Raw genomic sequence first — 12,525 nt, 5'->3', positions numbered from 1 at the left:
TTGCACTGCCACCTGGCTCCCGCACTGTGCCCCAGCTGTGCACAGACCACCCAAGTGTTCAGCTGCCCCTTAACAGAGGCAGGCAGCACGGTGCCCAGCATTCAACAAATACTGAAACGAATTACTTCCTCTTATGAATTCCCTTCACATTTATTTAGTGCCAGTATGAGCTGTAGGTGATAAGAACCTAATAACAACATATCAATGTCTTCTTAGGGTCGAGCCCTGTTTCCACGAATGTACTGTAAACTCTCGGAGGGTTCATTGTATTCCCTGGTGACCAGCCCGGTGATCCATAAGAAATGCTTCCTTCGTGTATGTGGCTGTGATCAGATAATATCCGTAACTGGGTGGAATGAGGACAGTAATCAGGTAACATACACTGTATGGAATGAGGCTTTCAGAACAAACATCACGGAATTGAACAAGCATAACTGAACCAACAAAGAATGAGATAGGAGTATGACCATCACTTTGCTTCATAGCATTGACCACACTCTTATTTTGTTTTTGTTTTTGTTTTGTTTTGTTTTGTTTTTTGGTCTCTCCTCTCTAATTTTCAAGCTCTAAGACGGCAGTGACTACACCTGTCTTGCTCATCATTGCACCTGGAAGCATCCATTCAAGAAATATTTTTTGAATGGTTATGGGTAGATTTATTCATTAAGCATTTTTTTAATGAATGGGGGCATGTGTGCTCCGCTTTGCCTGCCTAGTTGTGATGACCAGTTGCCCTGAGCCAGTTCTGCTGTCCTTGAGAAGGCTTTGATCCTACACATGGCCACCATGCCTAATCCAACCAATCAGACTCCATACACAGTCAGCTCTTACACTGAGGCTAAACCCAGGACTCAACCAATAGGTACCATTTGGAAAGACACACCTACAGGATTTCTTGGGGCAAATGCAGTCCTTCTGTCTTTGACCTCGCACATGCAAATATTCTTCCCCTTCTCTGCCTAGTCCGATAAACAAACCCACTTACTCACACAGAGTGTTTAGAGTATTGTTTAGGAAATATTTGTACTGTTCCCCTTGGGATGGAATATACTCTCATACTTGACTGATTTGGGGATTAGCCATGTGACTTCCTTGGAATATGAGTGAACGTGATGTGAGCAGAGGCCTTAAATTTGGCTGTGTGTTTGGCTTGGCCTCTTGTGCTTCTGTGACCCACTCTGAGAAGACCACACGCCAAGTTGCCCCTTTGGTCTGAGCCCTGAACCCTAGAGTTCAACCCAGGCCAACCCAGCTGAAACCAGTTAAACCCCAGCCAACTCACAGACCCAGGATAGAGAAAAATACACATCTGTCCTTTTGAGGTTGTTTGTTACACAGCAAAAACTGACAAATCTATATGAACACATTATCACCACCACCCCTGAAAGCTTCAACTTAGAATTTCTGTTCTCTGACCACAATACCTCTTCCATCTACATGTTCCATTGCTTTATTATCACTAAGCCTGCTTTTCCATCTCATCGAGACCTCCAGTCTCTATTCTCTTTACCCGCTTCTTTTCGGTTTCATGTCCTACGCAACCTGGACCCCTGGACAATCATGTCTCAGCCAACTCTTGGATCAACCAAATGACTGCTTTTATCCATCTCTGCTACCATGCTGCCAGAGAGCATCATCCACCTGTCCTGGCTGCATCACCTACACAGGAGTTCCAGCTTCAACTGGGTCCTCAGCCTTGCTTGGACATGCTTTAAATCATCGCTAGCTGGTACATTTCCTCATTCATCACGTGGCTGTCCCAAAACTTTGGTACTCTCAAGCCTCAGCTTCCCTTCTACTCTGCTATCATTAGAGATTTCATACCCTGCTTTGCAGAGAAAACAGAGCTATTAGGAAGAACTCACCACTGGGAGGTAGGTGAGTACTATGGTTGAGAATATGGGGTCTGAAATCACATAGACTTAGGTATCTTCCTCACCCTTTGCCCCAGACTCTTGTATTTTGCAACAGGTTTGATCAAGCGAAGAACACCAATAGCACTCCATCCTCTATTTCTGCAGACTGGAAATATCGTTCATAAGAGTAAAATTACTTAGACTCTAAGACCACCCTGACTGCTCCTGATTCAAATAGGAAACACGTGAAATAGGCTTTTAACGAAACAACGACAGTTTGTACGTTGCTCCAGATCCTGACTCTCAGTTGCTGCAGAGGGGAATCTTAAACTGAGACAGGTTAGATTTCCACTCCATTTTCAAAGGATTATTGACTCAGAGGGGGACACTAATAAAGATTTAGTAATTCTCGGAGATCAAGCGGAACCCAGAAAGAATCCCTTTCCTGGGACACGTGGCATGCTGACCATTTGATATGGGTTCCAGGAATTTAACTCAGGACTCAAGAAGGTTTCCAATAGAAATTCATATGTTAAATGCACTACAGACTTAGCATTTTTGAAGCCTTATTCACTGCTTGCTGACCAATGACAACACGCAATTGCTTCTCAGTGGACATGAGGCATGCTCTGTGCAGAATGCATTGGCTTCATTTAGGAGAGAGGGGAAGATTTAAGAACAGACAGAAACCTCCTGTGGCCAATTCCAAACAGAAGTCCACAATCCACACCCAACAGATGGAAACACATCTTTGCTTTTTACAGTCTTACCTAGAAAGCCCTCTGGCCACAAACTTTCCAGAACTCAGAGTCCAATAAGATAAACCTTAGTCCATGGCAAAGCTGAGACTTTAAAGGAGCACACGCTAGAGATGGAGCTATGTCAGGGTCTACTCACGCATGCAGTCTCCTCCGTACCAGCCCGCGTGGCACTCTGCACAGTAGATGCCCTTCACGTAGAAGTCGTCCAGAGTACCCCCCCAAGAGCCGTTTCGGCACGTCTTGCAGTTTTCAAAGATGGTACAACCTGAAAATTTTCCAAGCAGAAGGGTGTTAGATTAAGCACATGCAGGTTCTAATGGGCTGCATGAGAGAGAAACTATGGACCTTCTCAGGACCTTGTCTCAACTAAGGGCATCTGGACCTAGAAAGGTGCCAAAGCCCTTATTTAAAAATGCTCATTCCTAGGAAGGCGCTAGGGGCACCAGAATTCAGACTGAGGAGTTTAGGAGGGTGGTCTGAACCATCTTCCTAGTTAGTGGCTGATGGCTTTTTTTTTTTATATATATATTCCATTTCTGGTCATAATTATGAACTTTAAGTTTCAATAAAACACAATGCTATTTAAAATTATTTTGTAATCACTATGTTTTATCAAGCAAATAACATTGATGAAAATACCTCCAAATTTAAGACTAATTGAGAGCAAATGCCTATTACTATATGAAAACCAAATCTAAATTACACTGTTGTTTGTACTGAAGGAAAACCCTCTTGCTGGTTGTAAATTTTTCACATTTTACAGGGATGCCATATCTCACGTAACGTCAGTAACCTGAAAAGTACTATGAGATGTCAAAAACATTTAGTAATGAGCTTCCAGACGGATTGCACATTTTGGTTCTAATGCATTAGTTATAAAAAAGTCTACATGGAGATAATTCACATACCATAAAATTCCCTCTTTTAAAGTGTACAATTCAGTGGGTTCTAGCATACCCCGGAGTTGCGTAACCATCACTATTACCTAACTTTAGAACATTTCATCACCTTCCCCACAAAAGACCCCATACTCATTAGCAGTCACTCGCCATTCGCCAATCCCCACCCCCAGCCCTAATCCCTGGCAACCAGTAATCTACCAGTCATTTCATATGAATGGAATCTTACAATATATGGCCTTTTGTGTCTGGCTTGTTTCATTTGTGGCCGATGTTTTAATGCAAAATGAAATAACCTGTAGTAAAAGGTAGAATCCATCAAAACAGGGTATTTTTTCTCTTTATAAAAATATTACATGTTTATTATGGAATATTTAGAAAATTCAGACAAGCAAAAAGAATTCAATTAAAAACACCAAAACTTCCATCACCCAGAGAAAATGATCAGTAATTCTTTCTATATATATGAACACATTTTTTTAAATTAGGCTTATACTACATACTGTACATTCTGTTTTTAATAACTTACCTTTTAATTTGATAATAGATAGCAACCATCTTCCCATTCCATTAAATATTCTTCTGTGGCATACACTTCTATAAGCAGAGTGTGCCGTCCGAAACAACCTTAATGCCTAGTAATGGGCTCACCCTGGAAGGTGTCAGGCTCCCCCCGACCAGCAGGGCACACCAGAGAGGGTTGAGCAGACCCTAGTCAAGGGTCTCCTGAGGGGCGGGGGACAGCGAGGAAAGGTAGAGATAATCCAATCCCACTTATTAAAACGGAGCGCTAAGTTCTGGTGCCTCCATTGTCCAGCTGTGTGTCCTTGAGCAAATGGCTTAAGCTCTCTGTACCTCAATGTCCTCATCTGTAAACCCAGGGTTAAAAACTGTGCCTACCTCATAAAGTTGTTTTATAAATTAAATTCACACGTGTAAAGGGCCTGGCACATAGCAAGTACCCCCAAAACATGAACTATTATTATTATTCTCCATTCCCATAGCTCCTCCTGGCTTATCCCCACCATAGCATATAGCATGCTCAATTTTAACTGCCTACTGTCTGTCTTCCTGTACAGACCGAAATCAGGGGCTGCACCGTGTTCAACATGATATCCCCCCCACTTAATACAGTATCTGGCATATAATAAGAGTTCCAGAAATATTATTATTTGAGATTTGAGCGAATAAATAAATGGATGAATGGATGAATAATCCAGGCTTCTGAGCCGTTCAAGATAACCAGCATTTCCTTGAGCTAAGAGCATGCTTTTTTGCTTTTGGCTAAAATTAGGTTTTCATTGGCCTGTAGTATATACATGCAGTGTACATATGTGTGATTTCTGTAGGAGAGAGACTTGTAGCTCTCTCTCTGCACACCATCCTGACTTTGCTTCCCTCTCCCAGTGTCTCTTCCGACCAGAAAAGAATTGCTAATATGATTCATCAAATTTCACATGGCCCATAACTGGGTCCCAGTGGTCCTTTAAAAGACTGCTTTAAAAGATGGTCTTTTAAAGGCCATCTTCGCCCATGTGCCACATTCCCGTCCGATTTCCTACCCACTGTGCCACCAAGGAGGCCAATGGACTCAGAGTCCGCCCTCTACGACCCTGCCAGCTCTCAGCACAGTAATATCCGGGCCATTAGCTGCAAGCCACAAAATCCAGCCTGGTGCTTAAGATGAACAAGGCTGTGTTAAAAAGATGCTAAGTAGCTCACGGTATTGCCAGAAGGGTTAGAGGACCGAGGTCCAAGCTACACAGCCTAGAAACGCACTAAAATACACAGCCACCTTGCTCCATTGAGGGCCCCAGTGCCGCTGGCCACTGCTGGACGTCAGCACTGCCATCCCCACCACCACGCCCCTGGACATCGATCCTCGTGCAATTACTGTCATCACAAGAGAAAGAATCGTTGTCCAGCATAATGATAGAAGTGATAGAAATTCTTAAACCAGGCTCAGATCCCATTTCGCACCTTTGAGACTGACAAAATTCCAAAACAGCACACTCTGTCGCAAGACTTCGGGAAAACGGTACGCTCACGTACGGCTGCTGTGAATGCCAATGCCTGGAGGAGAATTTGGCAAAGGCTGGGAAAATGACATATGCACCTCCCTTTGATGCAGCAATTCTTCTTCCAGGAATGTACCCCAAAGATATGCTGCAAAAATACTAGCTGATGTATGCCTGAGGCTATCCACTGTAGTAGTATTTATAACAGCAAAAAGCTAGAAACAACCCAAAGACTCATGAACTATGGTAATCCACATGATGCAGTTATATGCAACTGTAAAAAGAAACGGAAAAAAAAAACTGCTTTATTACTGTCTGTGAGTGATCTCCAGCATATATTGTTAAGAGAAAAAAGCAAGGCAGTTAGCAGTGTTTATGGCATGCTGTCTTTTGCGCAAGAAGGGGAAAGATACAGAAATGCACACACATATTTGCTTGTATTGTCAAATATAGAAAACAGATAGAAACAATAAACCTAACTACACATCAAGTAGATGTTATAACACCACAGACAAAAGAACTACATCAATTGGCTTTAAAACATAGTATTTTGACTCTATATACTCAGTGAGATATATTCTAAGGTGAATAAAAATCACTATCATCAGTGGTCTTATTACTAATACCAATAGTGCTGTAGCTGTTTTGTACAAATATAAGATAAAGCAAGTAAGTGATTAAGTTAATATTATCAGGAAACAGGATTTTCACCATGAGAGAAAAGACATACAAATATAAAATCAAAGAAGTTAATTAACAACCTTGGAATATTACATTTGAACTTGAGTAGCAGCAAAAATTCATTTTAAAAAATACATGTTTTCCAGCTCCATCCACTTAAAAAAACATACAAACAAAACCTTGTAACAATGACAGTCCAATAGCAAGGCACACCTCAGGTGACCAGATCGTGGTCTCAGACCAAAGTTGTTTTGAGAAGTGGCTGATTCCAGATCTGGGGCAGAAAATATACAAGAAGAGGTTAAAATATCTTGTCATGCGAGAAATCAAGAAGTCTTCAAAAACAGTGTAGTCATGTCAGAAGAACACAGAAAGACATAAAGGGGCACCCAGTGTTATGAGTTGTGTGCATTAAAATAAATAATGACTGAAATGGATTAAATCATATAAATAAATTAAAATGCCTGTATTCATAATGACACACACACACAGAGAAACCTCTTTGATCACCAGTAGGGACTGCTAGGACACCAATTCACTATTTTTGAAAATCTTTTTTTCTAAAAAAACCTTTCTCTCGCCTCTCCTTTCAGGGCAACCAGATGGTTGATATGGGACAGTTCTTCACTACTCAGTCTGAAAGATCCTTCCTAGCACCAGTCGACGTGGTAATATTGGGCGCCTCCTGTATGATGTAATAAGATGCTGGGTGCAGGCGTGGCAGACGTTGATGCCCTTCTGTATGATGCAGTAGGAAGCGCACAGCACTGCCTATGAAGGTCTCTTATTTATTCCACGACCTCATGCCAGCTCATTAAATCAAAGCCCCACTCTCATAACAGTAATCGCTAGGCTTTTGAAAATATTGAAAATTGTTCAAAGACTTCAGAATCCCTGCTAAGGACCCCTAGTCAGGAGACCCTGGCTTAGCTCTCAAAATTTCCTTAGAAAATTTGGAGGCACTACTCAACTATTTCCCTACAAACCATTCTCACCATCAGGGAATTGGAACGGTGGGTTTCTTTTCTGGATCAAATGTGCAAAGGTTATACTGAGGTCACTTCTATTTTTATTTATTTATTTATTTATTTATTTTGCGGTACACGGGCCTCCCACCGCTGCGGCCCCTCCCACCGCTGCGGCCCCTCCCGCCGCGGAGCACAGGCTCCGGACGCGCAGGCCCAGCGGCCATGGCCCACGGGCTCAGCAGCTCCGCGCCATGTGGGATCCCCCCGGACCGGGGCACGAACCCGCGTCCCCTGCATCGGCAGGCGGACCCGCAACCACCGCGCCACCAGGGAAGCCCAGCTTTTACCTTTTTAATGAAAAGATCTCCAATGTTACCAAATATCTTCAGGATGTAGCCTAAACATCATAGTACAGCCTCCAAAGCCCTTTGGCTTGGAGCCCCCTGTTCTCTCCTTCAGATTATTCTCTCAGTCTTTGATCTATCTCTTTCCATGTTTCTCATCACACACACACACACACACACACACACACACACACACACACACACACACACACACACACACACACACACACCTCCAGGCAGACTGAGCTACTTGCAATTCCCTAAACTCCATGCTTTCTCTTGCCACAGGGCCTTATCACATGCTATTCTCTATGGCCTGACCTCTCAACTGGCTCCCCTTCATGCTTTTCAGTTTGCTGCTTCCATCTTCAGCACACATATCACCTCCTCTAATAAGTCATCCACCCACATCCGCATCCAGACTCCCATGGTACCCATGCTTCTCTGTCACAGCACCTGCCAGGCTGCATTACAGCCACCTGTTTACTCCTCCATCTCGCCCACTAAGCTGTAAGCTCTGGAAATGCCAGGAATGTGTCTTTTTAAAAATCACTGTATTCCCACTACCTGTCATGGTATAAAGGAGCTGCTCAGTCTATTTGTTAAATGAATGACTAAGTAGATAAATCTACAGCATTATAAGCTTAACACTGAAAAGGGTACTAACTCCTCCAATTCCTTTGCCTGTAGTTAGAGTGGGTTGAATTATGCCACTTTTAATCATCATGGCATCACAGCCTCCTGATGTCTACCTGTCAGAATTCAAGTGTTCAGCGTGCTCCTATTACTGACCTCAGAAAACATGAAGGCAACCTGAGGTCTCCCATTGCACACTCACCTGGGTGAATCAGGCAGGAGTCACATTCATTCTCCTCGTTCCTGCAGCAAGGGATGGTATAACCCACCACTTCTTTCTTTCCAGGGCAGGCACATTTAACCTGATCGTATTCACAACACTCCCGACACATGATGTTCCACTCAGCTCCGGGGCAGCCTTCATTAATGACTGTGTATTCTGAAACAGAAACCAGAAGGTGAGATGGAGGGCCTGGCAGGAACAGGTAAGACCCATAAGTACCTTACTGCCAAGAAGCAACCTTGCCCTACAAACGTGTCACCCTGCCTGAAGGATGTTCAGAACCATCCACTGGGGCGCAGATGAAATTTGTTAAAACTGCTATTCATTTTTAATTTTTAATCAAAAAAAAGAAATCATGTTTTATCCATATATAATCTACATGGATTGACACACATACACATAAATAACTTATAAACAAGCATACATTTCCTGAGTGTCTGTGCTCATTTCTGTTTTTGCCGGGGTACATCAGGCCAAGGCTTACAGCTACACAGGTTGTGCACTGCGCAATTCCAGAAGGAACCATTAAACTGCACAACTGTACGGTACAGCCCAGGCTCTTGGGCCATCAGAAAAGTTTGGTGACCACTCTCTAGACTAGGTCCATCAAGTGCAAGGCTGAATGCCAAGTAGGAACCACATCATTTCCTCCAAACCTGGCTCCTCGATTTTGCAACATGCCATTTTTACGGTATCTTCAAAGCTAAAACCAACAGAAAAGACAAAAACCATCTTAATTAGTATGTTTGGGAGAATTTCAATGTTTTACAAGAGTGAACTCATTGGCAGAACTTCATTCAGTCCCTAAAAACAACTGAGCATTCTTTCCCATGAGAAAAAAAGTGCTCCTTTCTGGGTGGAATTTCTTTCTGTCTGTCTTTTTTAAAATATACCTTAGGTAATGAAAAAGAAAAATCATTTGGCAAAAACTATAAAAGGAATCAGTCGGAGGCTGCCCGGAGGAATCCAGGCTAAGAAACAGACCTAGTTTTAATTTGCTCTTCTTCCTGCCCCAACTCTCTATTCCTAAAAATTTTGCACAAAGATGACGATTGAAGCAGAAATAGGTCAGATATTTGAGGAAGAAAGTGAATCAGGCTTCCCTAAAAACCCCAGGGAGGGATCCCCAACACGCCTTGTAGGCCCATATAAACCAACCCTAATATCTGCGGTGGCTTCTAACCTCTTGAATTTCATAGTTTAGTTTTCTGTTTTCCTCCCCTAAATTTGGAAGTCTGACACAGAACTGTTCATTCTCAATTTGCCAAGTAGACCAATTTAAAGAAACTCTCACCATCTTCTCTCAACCTTCTGTCATAAGAACATTCTAGCATCATAGAAAGGAACCGCTTGCATAATAAGGGACAGTTCCTTAGACTGAATACATGTAGTTTTATGAAAAAATTCCTCTTTTCTTTTCTACAAACACTGGTGGGGCAGCAAAGATCCTCACACTGGCATTTGGGAACAACCAGCATAGACCACCATGATATTGTCACTACTGAGATTTTGTTTCCCGTTCTGTTCTGTGGGCCCCTCCAGGACAGACACCAGGACTTACTTAGCTGAGCTTCTCATGTTTCTAACTTGGCTGGATGAAGTGAATAACTTCTAAAATCTAGAAGAGAGGACTTCCCTGGTGGTGCACTGGTTAAGAATCCACCTGCCAACGCAGGGGACACGGGTTTGATCCCTGGTCCGGGAAGATCCCACATGCCGTAGAGCGACTGAGCCCGTGCGCCACAACTACTAAGCCTGTGCTCTAGAGCCTGAGAGCCAGAACTACTGAGCCCACACGCCACAACTACTGAAGCGCGTGCACCTAGAGCCCGTGCTTCGCGACAAGAGTAGCCACTGCAATGAGAAGCCCATGCACTGCAACGAAGAGTAGCCCCCGCTCACAGCAACTAGAGAAAGCCTGCACCGAGCAACAGATCCAATGCAGCCAAAAACAAATAAATAAATTTATTAAAAAAAAATCTAGAAGAGAACTTAATGGTTACGAGTAAAAGAAAGTAGAAGAAAACGTAGGAGTAAATCTCCATGATCTTAGACTTGTTATGAACTTGCATTCTTAGATGTGACACCAAAAACGACAAAAGAAAAACAGATAAATTGGATTTATCAAAATTAAAAACTTTTGTGCAACAAAGGAAAGTGAAAGGACAACCTACAAAATGGAGGGAAATTTGGAAATCATATGTCTGATAAGGATTTAATATCCAGAATATGTAAACGACCCCTACAACTCAACCACAAAAAGACAAACAACCCAATTTTTAAAAGGGCAGGGCTTCCCTGGTGGCGCAGTGGTTGAGGGTCCGCCTGCCGATGCAGGGGACATGGGTTCGTGCCCCGGTCTGGGAAGATCCCACATGCTGCGGAGAGGCTGGGCCCATGAGCCATGGCTGCTGAGCCTGTGCGTCCGGAGCCTGTGCTCCGCAACGGCAGAGGCCACAACAGTGAGAGGCCCATGTACCGCAAAAAAAAAAAAAAAAAAGGGCAAATGACATGAACTGACACTTCTCCAAAGAAGATATACAAACGGCCAATAAACACATGAAAAGATGCTCAGCATCACAAGTCATTAGGGAATTGAAAATCAAAGCCACAACAAGATAACACCTTACATGTACTAGGATGGCTACAATCCAAAAAAAGAAAAAAAAAAAAAGGAAAATAACAAGCATTGACAAAGATGTAGAGAAACTGGACCCCGTGTATATTGCTCAGGGGAATGTAAAATGATGCAGCTTCTCTAGAAACCAGTTTGGCAGTTCCTTCAAAAGCTAAACATTGACGTATTTTATGACCCAGAAATTCTACTCCCAGGCATATATCCCAAAAATCAAAAACAGAAACTCCAACAGATACTCATATACCAGTGCTCACGGCAGCATTATTCACAGCAGCCAAAAGGTAGAAACAACCCAAATGTCCATCAAGAGATGAGTGAATAAGCAAAACATGGTATAAGCATAAAATATTATTCTGAATGTGGAATATTATTCAGCCATGAAAAAGAATGAGATGCTGATACAAATTACAATATGGATGAACCTTGCAAACATGCTAAGTAAAAGAAGCCAGACACAGGACAAATATTGTGCCACTGAACTGTATACTTAAAATGGCTAATGTAGAAAATTTTGTTATTTTTATCATATTTTTTTAATATTGAAAAACTAGTGAGAGGAAAAAAAGTGTTTAAAGCCTTAAGCATTGGAATCAGACAGACCTGGGTTTGGAATCCCACCTTTGCTACTTACTGGGTATATGACCTTGGCTAAGTTACTTTACTCACTCAGTCTCAGTTTACTATCCAATGAAATGAGTACATTTTATCTAACTCAGAAGCCAGCTGAAAGGACTAGATAAGATTATGTATATAAAGAGCTTAACACAGTGCCCAGTATATAATGAACATTCGATAACTAGTAGCTTAAGAAGAAAAACACTATTGACATCCATATTTCTCAAGGATCTAAGTTTCTGAATGTACCACATATCAACTCCTTACATAAAATATTCATGTTGGGACTTTCCTGGTGGCACAGTGGTTAAGAAGACTCCACACTCCCAATGCAGGGGAACTGGGTTCAATCCCTGGTCAGGGAATTAGATCCCACATGTACGCTGCAACTAAGAGTTCACGTGCCGCAACCAAGGAGCCAGGGAGCTGTAACTAAGGAGCCTGCGAGCTGCAACTAAGGAGCCTGCCTGACAAAACTAAGACCTGGTGCAACCAAATAAATAAAAAATAAATAAATTAATTAAATGCTTAGGTTGCTTCCCCACTGCATTTGGAGCAAACCCTAAATGCTCTGCTATGGCCCCCAAGGCCTTTGAGAGCTGCTCTCTCCTGAGCCCTGCAACCTTTCCTTGGCACTATTTCCCACCTTTTATTTCTCAAAACCATCAAGGTCTTGCTCATCCCAGGGCCTTCACATTTGCTTTCCCCACTGCCTCTGTCAAAACGTTGGGCCTTAGTGTAAATAACACGTGTTCAGAACGGTCCTCGCTGACTTTCTCATCTGAAGTTTGTGCCTCTGCCCCTCCTTCCATAGTATTCTCTATCACGGTATCCCAATTGTTTCCTTTCATCGCCCTTACACAATTTATAATCCCTTTCTATGTTT

At 42.6% G+C, this 12,525-nt stretch overlaps 1 protein-coding gene across 4 annotated transcripts in view; it reads right to left on the bottom strand.

The window, feature by feature from the left end:
• PAMR1 (peptidase domain containing associated with muscle regeneration 1) overlaps window positions 1–12,525 on the bottom strand; it is a 164,481-nt gene that overhangs the window by 40,177 nt on the left and 111,779 nt on the right. For 3 of the 4 annotated variants that reach the window (XM_079930687.1, XM_079930689.1, XM_079930688.1), the window contains 2 exons: window positions 8,366–8,542; window positions 2,754–2,882 (listed from right to left, as the gene is read on the bottom strand). In XM_079930687.1, coding sequence (XP_079786813.1) covers window positions 2,754–2,882; window positions 8,366–8,495 — 259 coding nt within the window. In that variant the 5' untranslated portion in view covers window positions 8,496–8,542. Of the gene's footprint in view, window positions 1–2,753; window positions 2,883–3,745; window positions 4,823–8,365; window positions 8,543–12,525 lie in introns of those variants that run through there. The other variant, XM_079930690.1, reaches the window with a different exon arrangement.

Source organism: Stenella coeruleoalba (assembly GCF_951394435.1).
Source record: "Stenella coeruleoalba genome assembly, chromosome: 8".
Lineage (NCBI taxonomy): Eukaryota > Metazoa > Chordata > Mammalia > Artiodactyla > Delphinidae > Stenella > Stenella coeruleoalba.
The sequence above is the reverse complement of the archived record's forward strand: the minus strand, read 5'-3'. Positions and strand labels throughout refer to the sequence as shown.